General features: G+C 40.2%; 1 protein-coding gene across 21 annotated transcripts in view; it reads right to left on the reverse strand.

The window, feature by feature from the left end:
* Positions 1-2,695: 2,695 nt before the first annotated feature.
* rap1gapb (RAP1 GTPase activating protein b) overlaps positions 2,696-25,360 on the reverse strand; it is a 90,424-nt gene continuing 67,759 nt past the window's right edge. For 14 of the 21 annotated variants that reach the window (XM_089009891.1, XM_089009880.1, XM_089009890.1 and 11 more), the window contains 20 exons: positions 23,682-23,729; positions 22,343-22,381; positions 21,015-21,200; positions 20,730-20,833; positions 19,343-19,421; positions 19,210-19,263; positions 19,040-19,123; positions 18,862-18,962; positions 16,305-16,434; positions 14,534-14,689; positions 14,391-14,462; positions 14,239-14,325; positions 12,030-12,173; positions 10,137-10,268; positions 6,788-6,865; positions 6,413-6,522; positions 5,096-5,212; positions 4,856-4,985; positions 4,570-4,651; positions 2,696-3,506 (listed from right to left, as the gene is read on the reverse strand). In XM_089009891.1, coding sequence (XP_088866017.1) covers positions 3,358-3,506; positions 4,570-4,651; positions 4,856-4,985; positions 5,096-5,212; positions 6,413-6,522; positions 6,788-6,865; positions 10,137-10,268; positions 12,030-12,173; positions 14,239-14,325; positions 14,391-14,462; positions 14,534-14,689; positions 16,305-16,434; positions 18,862-18,962; positions 19,040-19,123; positions 19,210-19,263; positions 19,343-19,421; positions 20,730-20,833; positions 21,015-21,200; positions 22,343-22,381; positions 23,682-23,720 — 2,073 coding nt within the window. In that variant the 5' untranslated portion in view covers positions 23,721-23,729 and the 3' untranslated portion in view covers positions 2,696-3,357. The remainder of the gene's footprint in view (positions 3,507-4,569; positions 4,652-4,855; positions 4,986-5,095; positions 5,213-6,412; positions 6,523-6,787; positions 6,866-10,136; positions 10,269-12,029; positions 12,174-14,238; positions 14,326-14,390; positions 14,463-14,533; positions 14,690-16,304; positions 16,435-18,861; positions 18,963-19,039; positions 19,124-19,209; positions 19,264-19,342; positions 19,422-20,729; positions 20,834-21,014; positions 21,201-22,342; positions 22,382-23,681; positions 23,730-25,360) is intronic. The other 7 variants (XM_089009886.1, XR_016116600.1, XM_089009881.1 and 4 more) reach the window with 7 other exon arrangements.

Raw genomic sequence — 25,360 nt, forward strand, 5'->3', positions numbered from 1 at the left:
CATTTTTAAACAGAGCACACTTTTCGGATGACCACTGTAAAAAAAGCACGGGGCCAGACACATGGATGGATGTGCTCCTTTCTTCAGCCACAAGGAGGCACTAGCCATCTACGCTTAAATTGAGCAGTTTCCGTTCAAGCCAAATCAAACCATTTCTTCAAAATAAGGAAAGTACTGTTGATCTGCAAAAGGAAGCATGATGTGCCTTGTGTGTTACATTCAGGAACCCTCAGAAAGACAAGCACTCACAAGACACGATCATTTGGAAAGGCAACCTCAAGATTAGTCACAGTGATGTTCCAACAAATCCACTTGACAAACACAAAACGAATGATTTACGATGAAAAGCCATTTAAATGTTTATTTGATGTCCAATTCGTGCAACTTGGCGGTCCATGAACAAGTGGCACACTTCAAGAGATCTCTTCGTAACTATCGTATTTTCCGGCGTATCAGGTGCACCCAAAAGCCTTGATTTTCTTCAAAAGATGACCCTGCGCCTTATACGCAAGTGTGCCTTACATTTTGAACACTTTTATATACAGCTAACATCCGACTTACGACCGCCTCGACTTACGACCACCCGTACTTACGACCACGACCTCCAGACCCTATTTTTAAAAATGTAATTCTACGCCTGGCATCGGAACCCGCTAGCAGGCCGGCAACGCGTACAACAATTTTGGCCAGCCAGCCAGCCAGCATCTCACTCTCGCACAGCAATCGACCGCGTGATGGCACCACAGGGGGGAGTTTGCGAGTCATTTAGCCTCCGAGTCTCTATTCAACAATTTGAATGGATTTCAACTTACGACCATTTTGACTTACGACTGTTTGGTCGGAACGGATCTCGGTAGAAAGTCGGATGTTACCTGTATTTCAATCTTATTTTTGGATAACGTTTTTCATTCATTGAAGGTAGCCTTATACTCCGGTGTGCCTTGTATATGGAAAAACTTTGAAAATACACCATTCATTGTTGATGTGATGATAGACATTAGACAGAATAAGAAGTTATCATATTTAAAAGTCCCATGCTTAGCTGGCCGCCGAACAATAGGCCCACAGTGAAGGTGCAGAGGGCCTGGGGCCAATCTGAGTTGAACAGACACAGCCTGTTAACCTGTCATCTTCATATAGGAGATCTGGCCTTGTGCAGAATTTAGGACTTGGAAAACTCCTTCGTCACAGGAGTAATTTAGGACTTGAAACTCCCTCACAGGAAGAGCTCATTAGCCAGGTTACAAATCTATCAGTTCATGGAAAAGACAACTACAGTAAAGTCTCGTTATATCGATATTCAAGGGAGTCCGAAAAAATATTGATATAACCGGGACTATCGATATATCCGACCCTGTTTGCATGTAATTTTCTCCGTGCGTGCATAGAAATAGCATCGATATAACCGGGACTATCGATATATCCGATATCGATATAACGAGACTTTACTGTAATTGAAATATATGTATTGTTTACAGCTGTTGGTGCTTGGGACGTCCAGGGGCTTGGTATTCTAATCAAGAAAACTGTTTTACTAATGTATCACTTAAATTTGCATATGCTCTCAATAAATTGCTTAGCAGAGGGCTGCAGAATTTGGGCGTGTCTTGAAAGGCTACGTCCCCTGCCGGCAGTAAAAGACAATCGTCCTGTGTTTGAGCCTTTGTCCACACTGTCCGATCGAACATCTCTGACAGGATGCACCTTGTACTCCGATGCGCCTTATACACCGGAAAATACGGTAGTAAAAAAAAAACTATTGCGCTAACTTGTCTTATTGGTGAGGACAAGGAGCACACTTGTAGTTCATGGATAATTCAGTGCACAAGCGGGATTACAAATAAATGCTCCAAAGGCTCGTATATCGCAACCCTTCGACACTGGAGAGGTAAAAAAATGTGTACATTGCACGCGGAGATGAATGAAACAGGAATCACGGGTACAACCAACATGGCACCAAAGGTTTTTTTGTCCTTGGTTTGTTTGTTTGTTGTTTTTTTCGATCACGACCATGTTGACACCATAAACAGTTGCACTCGCAAAATCAAACACAGACGGTTGAAAATGCTTTGATGCTGGTTGAGGCACCACAGTATGACTTTTTTTTGAGACCATTAACTCATTCACTGCCAGACGATGTGCAAATATGTATCCACGCCAGTGCCAGGGTTTTTGTCATTGTCACTCGAATTCCAGGACACACAGAATATTGAGTTTTAGGACTACATAAATATTCAATTGAGCGTTAGTCTGGCTTCTTTCATTAGAAAAAAAAAGAGTTAATTCCTAAACTATATGGGTCTGGAGTTATTTGAGCTTGAAATGGGGGCGTGGCTGCTCAAAATACAATGCAATCCATACATATTGGTTGATATAGCGCTTTAGCAACAGCTGGAGCTGGAACGAAGCGCTAACATGGAAAAAAGGGTAATGCTGCCCCCTTGTGGAAGGGAAAAAACATAGCCAGAGGCCATACCCACCACTTTATCTATCAGCACCCAAACAAGAAAAAAAACAAAACCCGAACAAACTCGGTAATGGCGCTCTACGTCATATTTTTAATTCCCGAATTAATTCATGAATGACAGTGAATGAGTTAATGGAGTCTACATTGAGATAAATGTGTACCTTTTTTAAAGACATTAAGTTGTATTAAATGCTTTTGTTGTCATTCAAACAAGTGGCCTCAATCCCGAAGGAAGCCAATGTCCTAAATGCTGTTGAGTCATCAGATGAATGTAAAACAAGAGCGTCGCAGTGAGGCTCAGCACGTCCACAAACCAAACACTTTACTCGCAAAAAAAATTCTCTCACCTGAAATCTTTAAAACCAGGATGAAATTACACACTGATGCACTTTTGATGCTGCTGTGTGGCCTTTAAAACACATTTGGAGCAAGAACAAGGTCCCGACGTGATATCCCTTGAGCTTTTGTGGAGATGTTCATGTCAGAACAGCTGGCGTATCCAAACTGAATGCTTGTGTCCAAGTTTTATGGCCCGTGTTTCATACTGACCTTGGTCAAATACAGGAAACAATGTGACCCATTTGCTCAGTTCGGAGGTGCTTGTGCCTCTCCAAGAAATGCTGCAATTGAAATAGATAAAAGCAAAAGGATTAATGCCCCTTTCCCAAAGCACAGTCACTCAGTCATGCATCATCTGGTGCCGTTCACAATCATCGTGAAATGGATTTCATGATATGATAAAAACATAAACAACTTAAAATCAAACACATGCCCAAGACCTGTTTTGACAGTCGGCATCTAACCTGATAATGGATGTGAATGCGCCGAGTCAGTGGTGTGTGGCTAACAATTCTGTGGGGAAATCACAAACAGTTAAATGTCAGTAGTGGTCATGTAAAAAAAAAAAAAAAATTAAAAAAAGGACTGGTCGTCTTTACCGAGGACTTGTGCTCCGACCTGGAACGGCCGTCTGTCATTTTGGACTCGGTTCCCTTTGGTCCGTCGCTTTGATGATGGAGTCGAGACGAAGGATGTGCAGCTTATCAAACGTAAGAAAACATAAAAGAATTTTACCTTGAGAAACATGTTTAATTTGTTTCTGTGATCTAAACTCTATTTTACTCTCCTGTGAGCTCATCAATATGGTACTGTTTGTCGTCATTTTTTGCAGATAGAGAATTACTATATATTTATCTATATTTCTATAGATAGCTAGAAAGCTAGATAGACAGATAACTAGATAGAGGTAGATAGAAAGACAGACAAACTGACGGACGGATGGATGGATGATAGCTAGCCAGATACATGGCCAGATAGCTAGATAGTTAGATAGCTAGATACTTAGCTAGCAATCTAGATGGATATATAGCTATATTGATAACTAGCTAGATAGATAGCTAGACAGATAGCTAGCTTGTTAGATAGCTCAATAGCTAGATATCTAGATACTGTAGCGAGCTATCTACATGGATAGATAGCTAGATGGATAGGTAGATGGATAGCTAGATGGATAAATAGCTAGATAGCTAGCTAGATACCTAGCTAGATACAGTAAAGTCTCGTTATATCGATATTCAAGGGAGTCCAAAAAAATATCGATATAACCGGGACTATCGATATATCCGACCCTGTTTGCATGTAATTTTCTCTGTGCGTGCAAAGAAATAGTATCGATATAACCGGGACTACCGATATATCCGATATCGATATAACGAGACTTTACTGTAGATAGAAAGATAGCTAGCTAGGTAGATAGCCAGATAGGTGGATACTGTAGAGGGCTATGTAGATCGATAGATAGGTAGATGGATAGCTAGATGGATAACTAGCTATATAGCTAGCTAGATACCTAGCTAGATAGCTAGATAGATAGATAGAAAGATAGCTAGATAGATAGCGAGATAGCTAGCTAGCTGGGTCGCTAGATAGCTAGATACTGTAGCGAGCTATCTAGATAGATAGCTCGATGCATAGGTAGATGGATAGCTAGATAGGTAATTAGCTATATAGCTAGCTAGCTACATAGATATATAGACAGCTAGATGCAGACCATATATATCATAGGTACATGTACAAGTACAGTACATACTGTACATACTCACCTGTGAAGCCCGTGTGAGTCATACTGAGTGATCCATCGTCCAGAGAGTCCCTCTTGAGCGGCAGCGTGGCCGCCTCGATTTCCTACGGGTAGGTGTAAAATGTACATTATTATTTTTAGGTGTTGATATAATTCCATGAATTGATCCACATATTATTTTTCACAAATGTAAAATTTGTAAAAGGAATTATTTTAGTTTTTTTTTTTTTTAATCCAAAATTGTCCATGCCCTGTTTGGCGTGCAGCTATAGCTAATGTCGTGTCCAGAGGGCATACACGGCACTCACCACTCCCACGTTGTACTCATCGTCGGCCTCGTGTTCTTCTACAACGCTGGTGAAGCTGCTGGCATTGGAGGAGGAATGAGAAAGATCCTGAGCCTCCGGGATGGATGGCGCCCTGCAACACATGACCAAGCTACACGCCCGCCGGACATCACTCAGACCACTCATATGAAAATCCCCATTTGGGGCCCATTGATTCTTCTTAAGCGAAGCGTTTGGAAAGGCACTAAAATGAAGGGCTACCTGTTCTTGGCAGGGGTGAACTCAGGAGAGCTGTGATTGGACAAGTTGTCTGATTTATTTTCCTGGGAGATGTGGCCGCTGTCGGATGTCCTTTGGGTGCATGGGGACACGTCTCGGCTGGAGAGCAACATTGTCATAAAACCAATAAATGTTCCAACACTGTCATTTGAAAAGCCTCACCTCTGTTAATATGGCGATTTGAAAACCTTGTTATCCTTTGACAAATGACGAGACATGTAAAGTGGAACATATCTTACATATATTATTTAGATATCTTTCAAAATAAAAATGTATTACATAGTGGCCTCAGGTGTGATCACTTGAAAAAAACAAAACTCATCACCTCACCTCAAATACTGATCCCACCCAATTAAAACAAATAGGAGCTGTCAATAATTTGGCCATGACATCCCTCTGCGCCACCCTGATGCCATTTAACTCATTCACTGCCATTCCCGAATTTAAAAATTGTTTTTAAAAATGGTTTTTTTCTTGCAATGACTGCTGATAAAGCGCCTCTGGCAATGTTTTTCCCTTCCACGAGAGGGCAGCATTTCCTTTTTTCCAGGTTAGTACTTTGTCACAGCTTCAGCTGTTGTTAAAGCGATATATAAACCAATATGTATTGTATTGTATTGTATAAAGCCACCCCCATTTCAAGCTCAGATAACTCCGGACCCATATAACTCTTTTTCTGACGAAAGAAGAGTCTAAGGTTTCTAACGCTAAATTGAATGTTTATTTAGTCCTAAAATTCAATATTCTGTCTGTCCTGGAATTTGAGTGAAAATGACAAAAACCCTGGCACTGGAGTGGACATATTTTTGTACATCGTCTGGCAGTGAATGATTTCAAAATAATTATGTGTACTGTGGTTTACATGGGACAATTTGAAATTTAGTTTCGGACTTTAGCAAGCATCATGCAATTTCACACGTTTGATTTGCTTTCGAGGGCCGAATAAAATGCTGTGGCGGACCAGATTTGGCCCCAGGGCCTTGACTTTGACACTAGTGCCAAAGTGCTGCATGACAACGCCTGCACAGAAAACACGGCATATGGAAGGCTGATTTTGTACCGTATTGCAACATATTATTTAGAAGGCCGACTCTCAGTTGAAATTCACTGTAAAATTAAACATAACACAAAAATAGTTACCAGAATCAGAAAGAATCAGAAAGCCTTTAATAGTCCCACAATGGGGAAATGTGCATTGCGTATTTCAAACAACTAACCGACTTTGCAATAGGCATGAATTCTTTATCCGTAAAAAAGGATCCATATTATTGCAACTAATTGAGTCATTAATACATGTACCTTCTTTCTTGGACCTCCTGGATGTTCTCGATGCCAATGGCGCTGCTTCGGCGGGAACTGAAGGGACCTGACTTCTTCCTGGTGGGGCTTTTCCCAGGAATGATCAAGGACTGCCACATGGGGGAAATGACAGTCAGGTGCATTCAATGTATGAGCATATATGCTAGGCGAGGCTCATCGTTATTTCTGATATTATATTTATTTAAAGATATGAAACATTATCAGGCTCAACTGGAGTACAAAACGACCTACTGTGGAAAAAAAGCAAAATCAAGGGTAACCATTCCACGGGCTATGCATTAGCTGCCATATCTGAGCACACACAAAATGGAGAAAATTCACACTAAACAAGAAGGGAGTAAAAAAAGCATGAACCTCTTCTATTGTTCCTATCCCTATGGCACTGCCTCGCCGGCTGTATTTACCAGGACTTTTCCCTGGGACGAGCAATGACTGGGGTACACCAAGGCAATATGGGGTGGGGAGAGAAGAAAATACATACCAGGTTGAAAAGCAAAAAAAATAAACAACACATTGTAACTTCTCAAGCGTACAACACACACAGCCAGATACAAATATTATGAAACACTGGAGAAATGGTAGCCATTATTACTACTACAGTGAGACCTCAACTTACGAACTTAATTGGTTCCCAGACAGAGTGTGTAAGGCGAAAAGTGTGTATCTCAAAAAAATAATTCCCATAGGAAACCATTAAAATGGGAACAATCCGTTACCGGGTTTCCATAAAATATACTTTTCAACTAAATAAGCCTTAAAACTACACACAACATACCTTATTCTATGTATAACAAATGTGCTATTTTATTGTAATGAAAGAAATACACTGCATTGTATCACTTTATTTACATTTGCGATGGTCATTTATGGCTTGATGAAATGGCGTTGGAGGTCGAAGGTCAAAGGGAATTGCTGCTTGGAAAGAGAGGTGCATTACATGAGGACTGTAATTAAAGAAATGAACTGTGTTGTAAAATAAAGTTTTATTTACCTTTTTGATGGTCGTTGATGGCTTATGGAAGGAGAGCCACCTTCTATAAGGACTGTTGGTAACTTAACCTCTGGTGCTGTTCGGTCGTGTGCTTCCGCCGAAGATCACTCCGCCAGCCGTGGTGGGTGTGTATTATGAAAATAGTGCTTATTATAAGGTTTAATTTTCATAAATTTGACGTTTGTAAGACGAAAAGTTTGTAAGTTAAGGTCTTTGTAAGTTGAGGTCTCACTGTATTTTTTTTCACCTATTGAAGAGGTACTCAGGGATTGCAAACTAATTTTTACACTTGTATGATAAGTGAAAATCAGTGGCGGACCGTCAAAGCTTGCAAAGCCTTCTCTGCAGGCCTGAAAATATCTGAATCGCAGACTGATGTTCAAAGATATTTTGTACATGAATTCTTATTAAATAATGCCAAATTGACTTTCATTATTTTTGCCCTGTTGCGCTGCTTCCAGAAGTGTGTTTTCATATTTAAAGGACAACCGCCGCCGCCGGACAAGTTGTGTCCATAATTTGTAAAATCACTTCAAATGACTTCTACTGAGTGTATTTTACAAAGACTCGCGCTGAATATTCAGGAAGTCTTGTTTTCGAGTTGACCGAGAAAGCGACACACAATGCATTTTGGGTACTTTGGTCTGAAAACATTGTGTTGATCCGTGTTGATGGCGAAATTAGAAGGAAAACACTTAAATAATGCGATGGTGAATCGTGTGTTGCTCCAAGGCTACTATTTGATACTAGTTGACACAAATTCCCAGCAGACAAATCAGTCCATTTCCAACGGAGCTTGGGCACCATCTTGTGCATTTTCTGGGATCCTACATTTCAGTCCAGATGCCTCAAAATGACACGGAATTACTTCTTTAATCGATTGCAAACATTGATGCTTTCCTCTTCTGAACTATTTGAATCATATTCATAACTGGATGAGTAACAAGAAAGCATCTTCTCCGAATCTGAAGCCATTGTTTTGATTCTAGACTAGAGCAAGGTAAGACGTCATGACGTGACATCGCGAACAAGGGGGCCTTCGGAAACTCGCCATTTTCGAGGTCAATTTGAAGTAACTGCTGGTAAGAATGTTCAATAAAAACGAGAAACCTATAAATCGGACTGTGATGTAGTGTACCATTAACCTATGCTTACAAAGTCGTGAAAAGTGAAATCATAATTACAATCAATGTTTGTGTCATCACACCTGGAAGCCATATTGTTCATAATCTGGCGTGTCATTAATCTTAAACTGAGGACGTCTGATATTAAGCAATCCTTGGGTAGACACAACACACGTGACCACAGACACCAATCTTGATTCCGATTCACACATGCACTACATTGTAAGGTGACATGCATATACTGTATGTGTCACATGCAGCAGCAGCAGCAGACACAGGAGGAGGGGAGCAAGGGAGTCTGGGTAATCAAATAGCCCAACCAGAAAATTCCCATACTGTGATACTTTTAATTTTTTAAGCGATTTCAGTGTCACACAATAGGTTGCTGAGTATTGAGAACTAAATGAAAGCTTTGATTTGAGTTTTCTGCGATTCCCAAGGAAGAACAAGGATGATTACATGTCAGGGTTCCTTCGCATTTGTCATTTGAAATCATTTTAAAATTCTGTACTTTTTTCCAGAACCTTATTTTCCAGACCCTTCTCTGAAATAAATACATTTATGAACTAGTGTGATGAATAAAATCACCTGAACTCAACTTTTTTGAACTAAAAAATGTGTCCACTCCAGTGCCAGGGTTTTTGTCATTTTTACTCAAATATTGAGTTTCAGGACTACAAAAACATTAAATGCAGCATAAGAAACCTTAGACTCTCTTATTTCATCAGAAAAAACACATTAATTCCTAAATTATATTGGTCTGGAGTTATATGACCTAGAAATGAGGGCGGCTGTCAATGCAATACATTCATATTTGTTTATATAATAATAATAATACAAGTAAAAATAATAATAATAAAAATAATACATTTCATTTATAAGCGCCTTTCAAAACTCTCAAGGTCACTTTACCATCACAGGAGAAGCTTTTCTGTGGGTAAGCAGCGGCAGCCACATGCGCCAGTGTTTACTCAATCTAGAATAACTGAAATAGATAGAAAGCTAAGTAGCTAGCTTATAGATGTCTATTAGCTAGCTAGCCAGTTATATAGCTAACAGCCAGCTTGCTAGCGAGCGAGCTAGTTAGCTAGCTAGATAGCTAGCGAGCCAGCTGTATATTACGGTGATGATACAGCGCTTTAACATCTGAAGCTGAAACAGAGCACTAACATGGAAAAAGGGAAATGCTGCCCCCTTGTGGAACGGAAAAAAATATTGCCAGACGTCTGGTCAGCGCTTTATCAGCACTCAAACAAGAAAAAAATTCAGGAATGGCGCTCTACGTCGTATGAATTCAACAGTGAATGAGTACTGAAGATGCTACCCATGCGAAGGAGCACGTCTCCATTTTAACTGCTATATTTGAGGACTACATTTGTCTTGGAAAATGAATTCGTTTTTGAAAATAAAAGGGTAATATTTTGTTGGAAACAAACATTTTTCCGTTTAAACCTTTATTTTCGTTTATTTCTCGACCTGCATTTACAGGTCACAAAATCAAATTTCGCACTTTGGCCTGGGAATCCTGACATGTGGATAAACAAAAATGTAGTGCATCCTCTGCGCTGAAGCACAACACGCTACTTACAATGCCGGATGTTTTGGGGCTCTCGGCCAGATTGTGGGTAAAGCTGCCACTGTGACTAGTCGACACTGTGTGTGACTTCTTGCTACTGAGGCCCATGGCATCCATGGACTGGCTTCTGCTGCGGATGACCCGCTATACAGAGAGACATGAGGACATACCGTCAACGGATGCTGAACATTAATGCTTGCGTCCATTGGGCGGGGCTTTGTGGGGACTTTCTGTCAGAATTAAAATATCCTAAATATTGTTGAAAAGCTTATAAGCCGAAATGGGGTCTACCAAAATTGATTGGAAGTGAAGGAAATAAATACAGTAATACCTCGGCTTACGAACGCGTTAGCTCACTAACTTTTTGCGATTTACAAACATTAAATTCGCGAGAATATAATCTTGGCATACAAACTAGTTTTCGGTTCACGAACCAAACCACACAGGTGACTGGCGGACTAGTTTTCGGCGGATGAACACCAAACCACATGGTCGAACAGTGCCACGGTGGCTGGCGGACTAGTTTTCTGCACCCACTTTCTTTGAGTGCACTCAGTGCAGACGTGGTCTGTTGTCGAGTGGAGTACTTTTGCTATTATGGGACTGAAAATGACCCCACCACAGGCTAGTGTTCAGAGGACACAAAACAAAATTACGGTCGAGCAGAAGAAGGACATCATCGAAAAACACGAATGAGGTGTGCGTTTGTGTGATTTAGCGTCCCTGTACCAGTATGCTAAGTATTGCTACATGTGGTTACGGGTGTTTCTGTGTTGTCCAACGGTCTAAGGCCTCGAGAAAGTGTCCAAAGTCGGTCCTCGCGGGTCGCTGTCCTGCCTGTTTTCCAGCTCTCCCAGGAGCAACACACCTGATTCAAATGATCAGCTCATCAGCCAGCTCTGAAGCAGCATCAAAATGGTCCTGATGATTTGAATCAGGTGCGTTGCTCCTGGGAGAGCTGGAAAACAGGCAGGACGGCGGCCCTCGAGGACCGACTTTGGACACCCCTGGTCTAAGGCAATAGAAGAGGTTGAAAAACTTCTGTTGATTTGGATTAACGAAAAGCAGCTAACAGGGGACAGTGTGAGTGAGGGTATTATCGCCAAGAAAGCACGTCAAGTTCACTCGGATATCATCAAGAGGCAACTACATCAACGACCATCACAAAGGTAAATAAAACGACTTTATTATACAGTACAGTTTATTTTTTTCATTACAATACAATAACATAGTTCTTATACATAAAATAAGGTTTATTTTGTGTAGTGTTAAGGCTTATTTAGTCAAAAATTATGTTTTATGGGGACCAGGGAATGGATTATTCTCATTTTTAATGGTTCCTTATGGGAAATAAATGTTTGGCTGACGAACTTTTCACGTTACACACACTTTCTGGAAACCAATTAAATTCATAAGCCGAGGTATCATTGTATTTGGTTTTTGCGCTAGACCAGCTCCCAAAACAAGATACAAAAAGTATGACTGTATTTGGACCAACCTATGTTACAAATATTTTGATGACAATGTTCTAAAATGGGGGGCCTTCATTAAAGTGCTCATCAGGCGTCCACAATGAGAATTCCCAATGGTTGCAGCCTGGCAGCTTGAACACGCTCCTGCGGCCTAAATGGACTGATGGATCACGGCCATCAAGGACAGACAGCCTCCGGTATATAATGTCAAAAAAGAAAGAAAGAAAAAAAAGAAACATCTGTCGCAAGCTAAGCGAAGAAATCAAAAGCCACAGGCCTGGGCCGTTGAGATATAAAAGCCATTTAATTTGCTCGCCTTTGTCGCCAATGAATACCCAGAATCCCCATGCCGAGAGACAAGGAGGCAAAAAAGCATCTTCATTCTCACCCATGCAGATGAGGTTGCGCCTCAAAAAAAGTAAAAAGACTGTACCTTGAAGGACTCGAAGAAGCCTCCACTTCCTGCGCTGCTGCCATTCTCCAGTTTGTCTTCATCCCCGCCAAGGCCCATCATCGACTGGCTGTTGATGTGCAGCTCCTCGTACAGGGTCTCCAAAAGGGCTGACCGGGTGCGCTCCTGAAAAAAAACAACATTTTTTCAAACACTGAATGTAGGAAATGGCGGACAATGACTGTTTTTCGCCAAGAATATTTTTCCCCACAAGGTAAAATCTGTGAGGGGTGTTAAATACTGTAAAAAATGGCATGTTCTATAGCAGGGGTGCTCACACTTTTTCAACATATGAGCGTCTTTTGAAATGACCAGGTCAAAATGATCTACCCGTTATATTTATTGAGAAATATATGAAGTATTCTTGCAACGTGTTACCTGTCAACTTAACGTGCGCATGCGCGGTAAACTGCATTTCCGCTTGTGTTAGCGTTTTTTTATCATTTCAAATAATGTACGGCTTACTACAACTTTTATAAGGGAATTGTAATCATTTACAAGGGCAACTATTAGCTAAGGTTGACAGGTATGTGTTATTGATGTATAACCGCATATGTTGCACAACACAACATAATGATGTCCATTGTTTGCAATTACCTGAGTTCACTGGCAGACGAGACAAACTCACTTTGAAAATGACATCGTGAAAAAAGTCCTTCTATACCGTATGAAAGTGATACGTTTTTTCTTCTTACTTGGTCTATCCCCCCCACTAATTTTTATACCCTATCTTACGTTTAAGAGTAAAAAACTAGCAAAAAATTAAGCATGTAACTAATGACGAGCTTGTTAACTTGAACACGCAGTGTAACTGTCACTTGATTGGTTGTCCGGTGTGTCAATCAAGTGAAGAGATGGCTGTTAGGCAAATATCGTCAAAACTCCTCAACTTTATTTGTAGTGTCAGTTCTTGACAATGTCACATCACCTTGTCATGCGACATTGGAGATCAAGTAGTCGATCGCGATCGACATATTGAGCACCCCTATAAAATTTATAGGATAAACTTGAAAAAATATTTGTTACATTACCTTGTTTCAGTAAGATTCAGCTGTACCAATAAAATGGAAATATTGTGTTTTAGAATAATGTAATTAGTTTGATTTGATTTGATTTCATGTGTACTTGATCAAAAGCAAAGTGTAAAGAATAATTGTCGCCGCAATATGTGCATGCATTCACATCAATAATTGAGGTTCAATAATTTTCAATAATTGAAAAATACTTCTCATTCGTCTACAATTCTACTGTGTTATAACAATGGCGTCGGGTGTATTCTTCAAATCTAAAAACAAAAACAAAAAAAGTAAAAACCAAATAAGTAAATTTATGTTGTGAAAGAGAGTGAGTGATAATAATAATAATAATAATAATAATAATAATAATAATAATAATGATGATAATAATAATAATAATAATAATAATACATTGTATTTCCAAGCGCCTTTCAAAACTCTCAAGGTCACTTTACAATCACAGGATAAGTTTTTCTGTGGGTGAGCAGCAGCAGCCACATGCGCCAGCCTTCACTCAACTTGGAAGTAACTCAAATAGATAGAAAGCTAGCTAGCTAGCTAATAGATAGCTAATAGCCAGCTAGACAGCCAATAGATAGCCATTAGATAGCTATTAGATAGCTAGCTAAATAGCTAGCTACATAGCTAATAGATAACTAGCTAGATAGTAGGCGAGGGACACCCTGAACATGTTGTAAGCACATACAAATGAACAACAACTTCAATCATTCTGCCATGTATGTTTTTTTTGGAATGTTGGAGAAAAATCGGAGTACTGTATTTTCCGGTGTATAAGGCACACCGGACTATAAGGCGCACCCACAAAGAATGGTGTATTTTCGACATTTTTCCATATTCATTTTTGACACTTAAGTCTGGTCAATAATCTATTAAAAAATACAAATAAAAAATACAGTCTCATATGGGAAGAGATTAATAGCACAAGATGGTGAAAAGAAATACAACACTGACCAAATTGAGGAGTGTTTAAATTCTGACTTGTCCGTACGGTAAGCCTAGACTACAACACAATTTATTTCAAATTGTTTTGCAATCATTGTTTGTTTCATTTTTAAGAAATTGCAAATAGTTGAAATTGCTTTTTTTAACTCGGACACAGTTCTTTCCTTTCTGATTACCTCTAATTAGTTTTCATGTGACAGCCTTTACCTCACCTCTAGCTTAGCAAACTTCTCCGCCTTGTAGCAAGCATATTCAGCATTAATGAGCTTCGTGAAGAGGAACTCGCGCAACTCTGATCCCTGAAGAGGAAAAAAAAAACACATGATGAGCTCACATTTCCTTCTCGCATGATGCCATCACTGACCTTTCTGAAGATAGCAGGATCAGGCAAGGCCGGCCCAAAGAAGGGCACGTCATCCCTCGCTGTCACTGACACCTGATGAGAAGGCAAGACGATGTATATCGCGAGGTCAATCCTCAAAGAACACCAGTATGGGGGCAACTAACCTTGTATGTGACGTTATCCGTACACGCGTCCTCCACCTGGACCACCACGTAGGCGTGGAGGAAGTTGGATTGGATCATGTCGGGAACAAATGGTGTGTTCTCTTCCTGGAACACCATGGCGACGATGTCGTTGCCGATGTGTCTTTTTCTCTGCAGCTACGGATGACACACAATCACTGAGAGGATATTACAACATTTCATATATTGGCAGTGGCGGGCTGTCAAGGCCTGCAAAGCCTTCTCCGCTGGCCTAAAAATATCTGAATCACAGATTGATGTTAATTATATCTTGTTCATGAATTCTTATTAAATAATTCCAAATTGTCTTTCAGCCTCATTTCATTACTTTAATAATAATAATAATAATAATAATAATAATAATAATAATAATAATAATAATAATAATAATAATATCATCATCATCATCATCATCATCATTTCATTTATAAGCGCCTTTCAAAACTCTCAAGGACACTTTACAGTCACGGGATATATTTTTTTCTGCGGGTGAGCAGCGGCAGTCACTGTAGAGCTGCTTCCAGATGTGTGTTTTCGTATTTAAGTATTTAACTAATTACATTTCAGCCCGCATTTGTTACCATGGTCAGAAATCGACCTGGACGCCTTCATAATCGATTCTGCAGGCCCTGTAGCATATAAGTGTTGATGAAAATGTTGCTTTAACTAATCAGATTTCGAGTTGGCAACCCAAAAAGGGTATGAGCGCCATCTTACAGGCACTGGTAAACGTCAATTTTCACAAACTATGATTGGCTAGTTAGCCAATCATAGTTTGCAAAAACTGCTCTGCTCACAAGCAACTAGGGACAAGCGCATACTGGCTAAAGTTAGCATACTGTATCGGTAGCGAGCTGCATAAGCAAATATATTGTGTTGATTTAATAGCAGTTTGTAGTAGACATGCACAATCCACCATGACGTCCCTGATCCACTGCTGAAAACGACACTTTGATCCTCTCCTCTTTCATCTAGACTACTTCATGTCACAAAGAGGGGACAGCAAGTGCTGAAGAATGAATGACTGTCTGTGTCTTTGTGTTGTCATGTTATTTTCTATTTAGTTTTTTTTTTACTTCAAGATAGCGCCCTTGAGAGTGGCTGCCTTTCCAGCAGCTCCCGTATTTTGTTTTTCTACTTCTTTCTTTCCTTTCCTCTTCCTTTCATAACTTTGCTGCTGCGAAATGTACATTTCTCCACTGCGAGACGAATAAAGGTTCATCCAATCCAATCCAACCCAAAATGGCTGAAGGAGGAGAAAAAATGGATTTGGTTGGAGATTTACTGTTAAAGCCATTTTCAAGAGGGACCTTTGAAGAAAAAAGGGACAACATTAAGAAAGGTCGATGAGTTATTTCCTGGCTAATTTTACCCACTAATGGAATTGTAGTAAATCACACCACACTTTTTTCAGTCTAGATTGATTCAGACATAGCACTCTTCAGTAGTGATATGTCTGAATCCTCCTTCGCCTCACAATGAATGGATGACGGCTCTCCATTTTGCACCTTTTTTTTTCCTTTCACTCACCAAATCAGGCCAAGTGAGCTGTCCACCCATTTGATATCAAATTGGAGGGTTACCACGGCAACAAACTAATCAAACACACCAGGGAGTCTGGCGGCACCAACGTAACATTTTGCAGGGAGAACACCAGCTTTGTTACAGTGACTGAATCGCTGTTGCAATTCTCAATCCAACATGAGTCCTTTGGCCTGCAAACATTAATTAGCTCACCTAAGCGTCATCATACCTGTTGGGAGTCTCCTTCGGTGTAAGGCAGCTTGGTGGAGACATGGAACATGATCTCCTTCCCATGGAAATTAGTGTAGACTGATTCAGTCCCTGTTTGGCCGTGTGTCACGTCAAGGCCTCCTCGAAACCTGCCGCATCACAACAGTAGATGTAAAGAAGGTAAAATTTGTCCAGTAAATCAGAATCAGAAAGAATCCGAATCAGAAAGCCTTAAATAGTCCCACAATGGGGAAATTTACAAAAAATAAAATAATTCAAGCCAATGTTGTCATGAATGTCACAAATTCAACTTGGAATACTTCACAAGCTTTAGCCAATTGCTGTCAGTGCCAAGTCGTGAAATTGTTAAACGAGTGCGTGTTGTAAGACAAATAATAATAATAATAATAATAATAATAATAATACATTTCATTTAGAAGCGCCTTTCAAAACTTTCAAGGACACATTACCGTCACAGGATACATTTTTCTGTGGGTGACTCAACCCGAAAGTAACTCAAATAGATAGAAAGCTAGCTAGGTAGTCAATAGATAGCTAATCGATAACAAGCTAGATAGCTGTCCAGCTAGCTAATCGTAGAGCTAATAGCTAGCCAGCTAGCTAGATAGCTAGCCAGCCAGATAGCTAATAGATAGCAAATAGCTAGCTAGCTAGGTAGCTAGCTAGGTAGTCAGCTAGATGCATCGCTAAATGTAATCAATGTATGCTTTTTATTTATTTTTTAATCGTGATCAGAATCAGAAAGCTTTGACATGGGCTTCTATCAATTAGGCGTTTATTCCTAGGGGATGCATAATCAATAAGTACGGTAATCATGGCCAGTAAATCACGGTAAGTTGTGGCTAGACATGAGGTAGTATACTTTATACCGAGCGAAAACGAAAGTGTATGTAAAGGTAGTAATTGCCCAATACGTGTGTGGTGCAGGGGGGGGGGGATAATTCCCATATTTTGCAGGTTATATGATTGAAACAAGAAACAGCCAGCATGTGATTATCACCAAATGTGAAGAAAATGTACTTAAACAGCATTAAAGTCAGCTCCAAATGTGTTTTTTCCTTCTGTCTCGTAGTACAGTGATACCTCGTCTTACGAACACTATCTCACAAACTTTTCGCCTTATGAACATTAAACTCACGAGAATATAATCTTGGCATACAAACTCGTTTTCGGCAAGCGAACCAAACCACACAGTGCCACGGTGGCTGGCGGACTAGTTTTCCGCGGATAAACACCAAACCACACGATCCGAATATTTTCACAGAGAAAGCACGGCAACTTCACTCGTATATCATCAAGAGGCAACTACATCAACGACCATCACAAAGGTAAATACAACGACTATATGGATACAGTACATTTTATTTATTTAAATACTTCACAGATCATCTCAACTCTGTAGACTTCAACATTAAATTTACTCGTGAGGACATTCAAGAGAACCAACTAGCCTTCTTGGATTGTAAAGTAATTATAAAAGAGGACAGAGCGCTAAAAACAGAAGTCTTTAGGAAGGCTACGCACACTGACCAATACTTACTTTTTGACTCTAACCACCCTTTACAACATAAACTAGGAGTTATCAGAACCCTCCAGCATAGGGCTAAACTAATACCAACTAGCACTGAAGGTAGAGAAAAGGAGTCAAAACATATCAGGAGAGCACTCACTAACTGTGGGTACCCTCAGTGGTCATTCAACAAATGTCAGAAAGAAAGAATAGCGAACGAAACCAATAATTCTCAAGATTCTAAAAGGAGAGGAGTAGCAGTACCGTACATTGCAGGAGTTTCTGAAAAATTACAAAGAGTCCTTTGGCAACATAAAATTCCTACTTATTTCAAACCGATAAACACGTTAAGGCAAAAATTAGTGCAAATACAATAGTATATTTATAAGGTATACGTAATAAGGTAATATTATATATATTATATGTAATATGTAAGGTAAAATAAGGTCTATTTTGTGTAGTTTTAAGGCTTATTTAGTAGAAAATTCTGTTTTATGGGGACCTGGAAACTGATTATTCTAATTTTGAATGGTTTCTTATGGGAAATAAATGTTTGGCAGACGAACTTTTCGCCTTACACACACTTTCTGGGAACAAATTAAATTCATCACTGTATCACTGTATTTAATCAAAGCAACATTTAGGATTAGCATTTAGAAACCATCATTAAAACAGAGGGAGAACAAACTATTGAAAGGTTGTAAGCGTGAATAATCATCATTGTCTTTGATTCCTAACCATGGGGCTTGTGAATGTGATTCAAAATAAACAACCTTCTGACAGAGAAATAATTGTTCTAAAATTGCGGGAGATCAGTTGAGAACTCTAATTTGCCGCTTGCTGACCAAGAGTCAGTACTGTTTTGTTTTGTTTTTTACCATTGACATTGCCAATTTCCGCCATCTTGTATGTGGCGTTGCCTTCTAACCAATTGGGAAATAACCCTTTCGAGTCAGAGAGTCAAGTATAACCAACCGAAAATGAAAAGTATGTCTTGGAAAACCAACCTGAACCAAAACTGAATTCATTGAAAGGAATAGCTCACCCTTTGAAGTCATGCAGCTCAATAGTCTGGCCCAGGAAGTCCAAAAACTCAACGAAAGCCGGACTTTCTTCCATGTTACCAAAGACTTCCTCTTCTGTGGTCTGAAAGAATAAAAACATCTGTAAAAACCAGAGAAGTTTCTTCTTCAAAAATAAACGTTTTCAAGGGTTACACTCGCCTGACCAAACTTTTGATAAATAACTCCAAACTTGAAATTGTTGTTAATCACATGCTCATCAAAGGTGACAATGAGCCGTGACGCCTGTGGACCACAAGATTGATAGAGATAGTCAACAAAAACAACAACAAAAATAGACATTTAGAAGAAATCAAATTAAAAGGACTTGCCTTAGGGTACAGAACAGGATAAAACCGATCGACGTTGACTTCTTCACAAACAAGCTACAGACGCGAAAAAAAAAGATAACGATTAGGCAATGGGAGACATTTGTTTTGTCTTTTTAAATGGCATCCATCTCACCTTTGCCATCTGGACCACGTTGGGAAACTCTGTGAGGCAGGAAATGGGGATGACATCGTGATAGGTTCTTAGTCTGGATCTGAAAGCCAAAATTCTAAATTGCAAATTACAAAAAAAAAAAACAGCCAATCCCTGATCTAAAACTTGAACCCATCACAACTCCAATTGCCACTTTTTGCCCGAACTCTAACATTAACCGTAGTCCTAAACAGACTGACATAAAGAAAACATTTCTGTTACTAATGATTTCTCAGAAGTGTCCCTCACACTATTAAAACTCCATTACGGGGTTTCATAAAAGTTGAAGGCCCTCGACAACAATAGCTCGCGGAAATCATATCTCATTGAAGGGCAAATTAATGTGGACAGTCAGCTAACAGCTTGTGGTTGGTCCAATCAAGCCGAGGCCATTTTCCCCGCAGCAATGCCCTTTATGAGCAATAATAGCTTAGGAATGCTTTTAAATGAATTGCCTGACGGATGCACACACTGCTTCTCAACATCGTGATTTGCATCCCTTGATCCGAAGTTGCTCACAGGGCGGTATCAAATGCAATCTGTGCTTTTTTTTTTGGTTGGGGGTATTACTTTATCATTACTGTAGCAATGTAATGTACACTGTAATGTAATATACACTGACCTTGTGATAGAGAATAGACATAATAATAATAATAATAATAATAATAATAATAATAATAATAATAATAATAATAATACATGTCATTTTTAGATAGAAAGCTAGCTAGCTAACTAAAAATAGCTAACTAATAGATAGCTAATAGCTACTATCTAAAAAGCTAGCCAGCTATATAGCTAACAGATATACAGAGAGATCGATTGCTAGACAGCTAGAACGCAAGCTAGCCAGCCAGCTAGATCGCGAGCCAGCTAGATAACTCGCAAGTCAGCTAAATAACTAGCTAGCCAGCTAATAAATAGCAAATGGACAGCAAATAGCTAGCTCGCTTTTGGTCCTTTTCATCCTAACGTCAAGTAGACTCTTGGAAATCCCGATGAAAACGAGGACTTGATTGCTTTTACTACAAATTATCATGTTTCAAAGTTCCATGCTGTTATATGCTTAGTTGTTTGAACATGTGTGACTACAATACACAATGGAAGCACAGACAATCTGGGGGCAATCTGAGGTGAAGTCATCTTCATGTAGGAGATCTGGCCTTGAATTAATTTACGACTTGGTAAACTCCTTCACAGGAAGAGGTCATTAGCCAGGTTACTAATCTATCGTATCATGGAAAGGACAACCCATTAAAATCTCTATGTTCTGTTGGTTTATGGATGTTGGTGCTTGGGATGACATCTCTGACACTATGTGATCAAAATACTGCACTCGCTATTAAAAATACTCATAAACAAATCGACGCACCGGAGCATCAAGCGCAGATGCTCCTGATCCCCGATGACATCGTACTTTAATGAGAAGACCAAGTGGCCCAAGGCGGCATCCATTGTGTAGTAATTAAAGTGCTCCTGGGAGAAGATAGGCAGAAGAAGATTTCACGCATGAATGATCGGACAAAGGATAACAAAATAAAGAAAAGAAATAATCAGATTTCTTTTTTTGCAGTGTTATTATCATCAAGTTGTGTATTGTAGCGTTTGGGGAAACACTGCATCGATAGTATCATGAAGCTAAATAAACTTGGCTCACTTTGCTCATGAATTGCTTTCTGTAGATCTTGGCGGCGCTGTTGGTCTCGAGCTTGACGTAAGATGTGGGGCATGGAGGTTGCATCGCCTCTGGTGTCCCTCTAGGCTCATGATTGGTCCCCTCGATCCAGTAGCCTCCAAACTGGGGGAGCAAAATGAGCGGGAACGGACTACGGCGACCAAGAACCTGTGATAGACAAGGAGGTGTAGGCAAAGACAAGATGGTGGACAAAATTTGACCCAGATTTGGTCAGATTTGTTTTTTTCTTGTCGAAAACTGGAAGAGTATGAAATGTTATTGTTGCTGCATTTCAGTGATGTTGTGTTGTTGTTGTTGGCCTTGTTTTTGGACTCACTGATCCCATGGATTGGTCTGATCAATGCTTCAACAGTCACAATGATCAGTCAGCCACAAGTTGATGGTAGCAGTCTCTCAACATTTGAGCCAGATGCAAATTCCATGAAGACGTTTCTTTTCATTTGGGCTTTTCCCTTCAAGGATCGCCACAGCAAATCAGCCTCCTCCATCTAACCCTGTGTTGTTCATCCTCTTCTCTCACACCAGCTACCTTCATGTCCTCTTTGACAACATCCATAAACCTCGTCTTAGGTGTTCCTTTCGGTCTCCTGCCTGGCAGATCAAGTCTCAGCGTCCTTCGACAAATATATTGACCCTCACTCCTCTGGACATGCCCAAACCATCTCAATCTGGCCTCTCTGACTTTCTCTCGAAAGCCTGTAATATGAGTTGTCCCTCTGATTCTCATTCCCGATCCTATCCAACCTGGTCACCACCTGGAAAACCTCAACATCTTCATCTCTGCTACCTCAAAGTTTGCTTCCTGTCTTTTCTTCAGTGGCACTGTCTCCTGTCCAAACATCATGGCTGATCTCACCACAGTTTTTTTACCTCCTCCCTATCAATTCCATAAAGACGGTGATTGTAATGTAGAAAAAAGATGTCAAAGATGTAAAATATGTCGATAGAATGTCTTCAGGTCTATCTGTGTTACATTCCCTGTTGCGGGGTGTTGACCGTCAGTGCTCTACCAATCACAATAACCTTCAGAATTTTGTATTCTCAAAGCAAGGAACCATTTTTAAGAACCTACAAGGACATTTTTTATACAGTGTATTTGCATTGCTTTCAATTGGGCTTTTTGCTTCAGGACTTTTGGCCAACTAAGCACATGGTGCTTGCACAGTTCTCAATCAAACACCTTCAAACCAGAAGGTACCATTTTCTGAAAATGTCAGTATCATAGTGATAATCCACATTTGGAATGATAATAAGAGAGCACCCAAATCTTCTATGTACATAGTTTGTACCTCGTGAACACTGGGATATGGGATGTAGTCCTCTTCTGTCTGTAAGAATGAAAACCAAACATGAGTCAGACGAACAATAAGATGCTTCCGGTCCAAACTAGAACAGAGCTCCATCGCCGTGAAACATAGTCAACAGTCATGCGCCTCGACATTTTTCAGGGTCACTTGTCCCGCTTTGCAAACATGCACGGGGCATGGAGGGGGGAGGGAGGAATCAAGCTAAATTTGCTTTTCAAGTGCATATGCACCCTTTGTCAGCACGCCGTCCCTTCGTTTGAATAAAATGGTGTTATCGGGCAAATGGGTTTGATTGGTGAGCTACTTGCGATGGTGCATCTCTTATTTAAACACACACGAGTGAACATTCATTTCACCACTTGAGAAGTTTCATCTCTAATTTCACCTTCTTAATTCTGACCCCTTTCATATCTCCTGCCTCTGCTTCAGTTTTGCGATTGTCAAAGAGTGATTCAGGAAAATGTCGCCCAATCGAGAATAAAATAAAAATTTGATATTCGCATAATGTACTGGGTTTTTCTGCGAACTGTTTTGCAGTACTTCATAAAGTTGTGAGGGTCAACCACTCCCATGAACTTGTGATAGGCAGTTTCTTCAGAAGTGCTCTATCACCCCGAAATCTAAACCCGACTAGTCACACAAACATGAGAAGTCAACAATGTGAAGCATGCTCGTGAAATTCCTACAAAATAATTTATTGGGGTGTGATAGTGAATACCATTTTAAAGTAAACATTAAAAAATTCCTTAGAAGCCCATTTCTTCATATCGAATTCATCGGACAAAACTATGTGTGTATGTGTGTCCTATGTGATGAAAAGGTGCCGTCGCCTTTTATTTCCTGTGACCTGGCGAGCCAAGGGTTGCCATCTCCTTCTCGTTCTTATTTCCTGGCGAGGCAGGCCTTTTGTAAGACTATTGGGACTTCTGGAATCAGTCCCTTGAGGTACTGGTACTGTCACGTCTCAGTATGCGACCAACGGGTGGGGCACTGTAGCTGCACAGGCGTTGCTAATATTAATTAGTGGCAGTTAAAAGGACTTCCTTAGATTGCCCTGTCTTGTTTGCTCCCTGTAAAGGTTTGTCATAGTCACGACCGATTGTTCAGCATTCTGAAACCAAAACACTTGTGCGTGATGAAAACTGTACCACTATTGAATCTCCAATTCATAAAGCCCATTGGAGCTAATATGGCATTTTGGCATCGTCGCAGTCAGTGAGCATGCTTAAAAAGCCTGTCTTACAGCTGATAGGGAAGACGGTTCGCGGTATCATCCATCACGGATATGCTCGCTGAAGTGATGGGAGGATTTGCGACTCACTTTGAGGGGCGGAGGGAGAGGGCATCTCTGTTCATCCATTCTGCAACCCTGTCGACAGGAAGAAGCACATCAAACGACGTGAACAGAACAGGTGAAAAAAGAAAAGCACCATAGCGGCTTTTTCAACATAAGCGCTATTTGTTGTTTTTTTTAGAAGTGTTAAAGTCATTCCTAGCACAGCACGGAGGTGTCGGATTATTCTTTGTTGCCTGTGACTCACAATCACATTACATAAAGTCAATCTGATGGCGGGGGAGGATTTAAAAGTGCGCTCTAAAAAAAGATAAACGCAGGGGGTAAAAAAACCGCAAACGCCAGAAGTCATTAAGCAGAAAATGCTAGTGTGGACTGAAGAGTGCCAGGAAGGGATTTCTCCCTATTGTAATTATTTGATCAAAAATAACACTGACTATAACTCCATCCTGTGTTCTTCCATCACCGTTTTGTTCGGGGCCGCCACAAAAATGGACAAAATCCGACTTCAACGGACAGTTAGGACGGCGGAAAAAATCATTGGCACCGCCCTACCCACTCTCGAGGACTTGCACACTGCAAGAATCCGAACAAGGGCGCGGAAAATCCTACTGGACCCTCCGCACCCTGCCCACCACCTTTTCCAGCTACTCCCCTCAGGCAGGCGCTACCGATCCATGCGCACCAAATCCAGCAGACATTTAAACAGCTTCTTCCCCCAAGCCATTAACTCTTTGAACTCTTCAACAGTAGCCAAAATGGAACTTAGCAGTTTTTTTTGACGACGATACTAGTGCAGCGTGTTCTACCAGAAACAAATTCCTTGTGTGTCCTACATACTTGGCAATAAAGATGATTCTGATTCTGATTCTGAATGTTTTTAGGATGTGTATATAAACTAGTTCCAACAGTAATGAGGTATATTTTGTGTAGTTTTAAAGGACAACCAACAAGTTGTGTCCATAATTTGTAAAATCACTTCAAATGACTTCGACTGAACGCATTTTACAAAGATTCCACGGCATATAGCTATATTTTATGGATTAAGACTTGCGCTGAATATTCAGGAAGTCTTGTTTTCGAGTTGATGACGATGCCTGACGTTACGAAACGTTGACTAAAATATCAGCCTGCGTGTTTTGGGTATTTTCGATGCTATAAAACGTTTTTCTGATGTCAGTTAGGAGACAAAAAATGGTGTTGCTTGTCCTTTAAGGCTAATTTAGTAGAAAATTATGTTTTATGGCAGGGGTGTCAAAGTCATTTTTTGCCGCGGGCCACATTGTAGTTATGGTTTCCTCTCGAGGGCCGTTATGAATTTGGGGAACCCATTAGAATGTTTAAATCCCTTCAAATATTACATATAGAGCACACAGCAAATTAATGAATAACTCGTTTTCAAATCTGAAGTCAAGAATAATGACTTTTATTGTGGTTGACATCCAAAAATATGAAATTTTGGCTCAGATTTTAGCAATCGTCATGGAATTTAACAAGTTTGATTTGCTTTCGCGGGCCGAAAAAATGATGTGACGGGCCGGATTTGGCCCGCAGGCCTTGACTTTGACAACTGTGTTTTATGGGGACCTGGGAACGGATTATTCTAATTTTAATGGTTTCCAATGGGAAATTAATTTTTGGAATACACACTTTTCGCCTTCCCCACACTTCCTGGGAACCAATTAAGTTCGTAAGCCAAGGTATCG

Source organism: Hippocampus bargibanti, linkage group LG12, assembly GCF_051943395.1.
Source record: "Hippocampus bargibanti isolate YZ-2025 linkage group LG12, ASM5194339v1, whole genome shotgun sequence".
NCBI lineage: Eukaryota > Metazoa > Chordata > Actinopteri > Syngnathiformes > Syngnathidae > Hippocampus > Hippocampus bargibanti.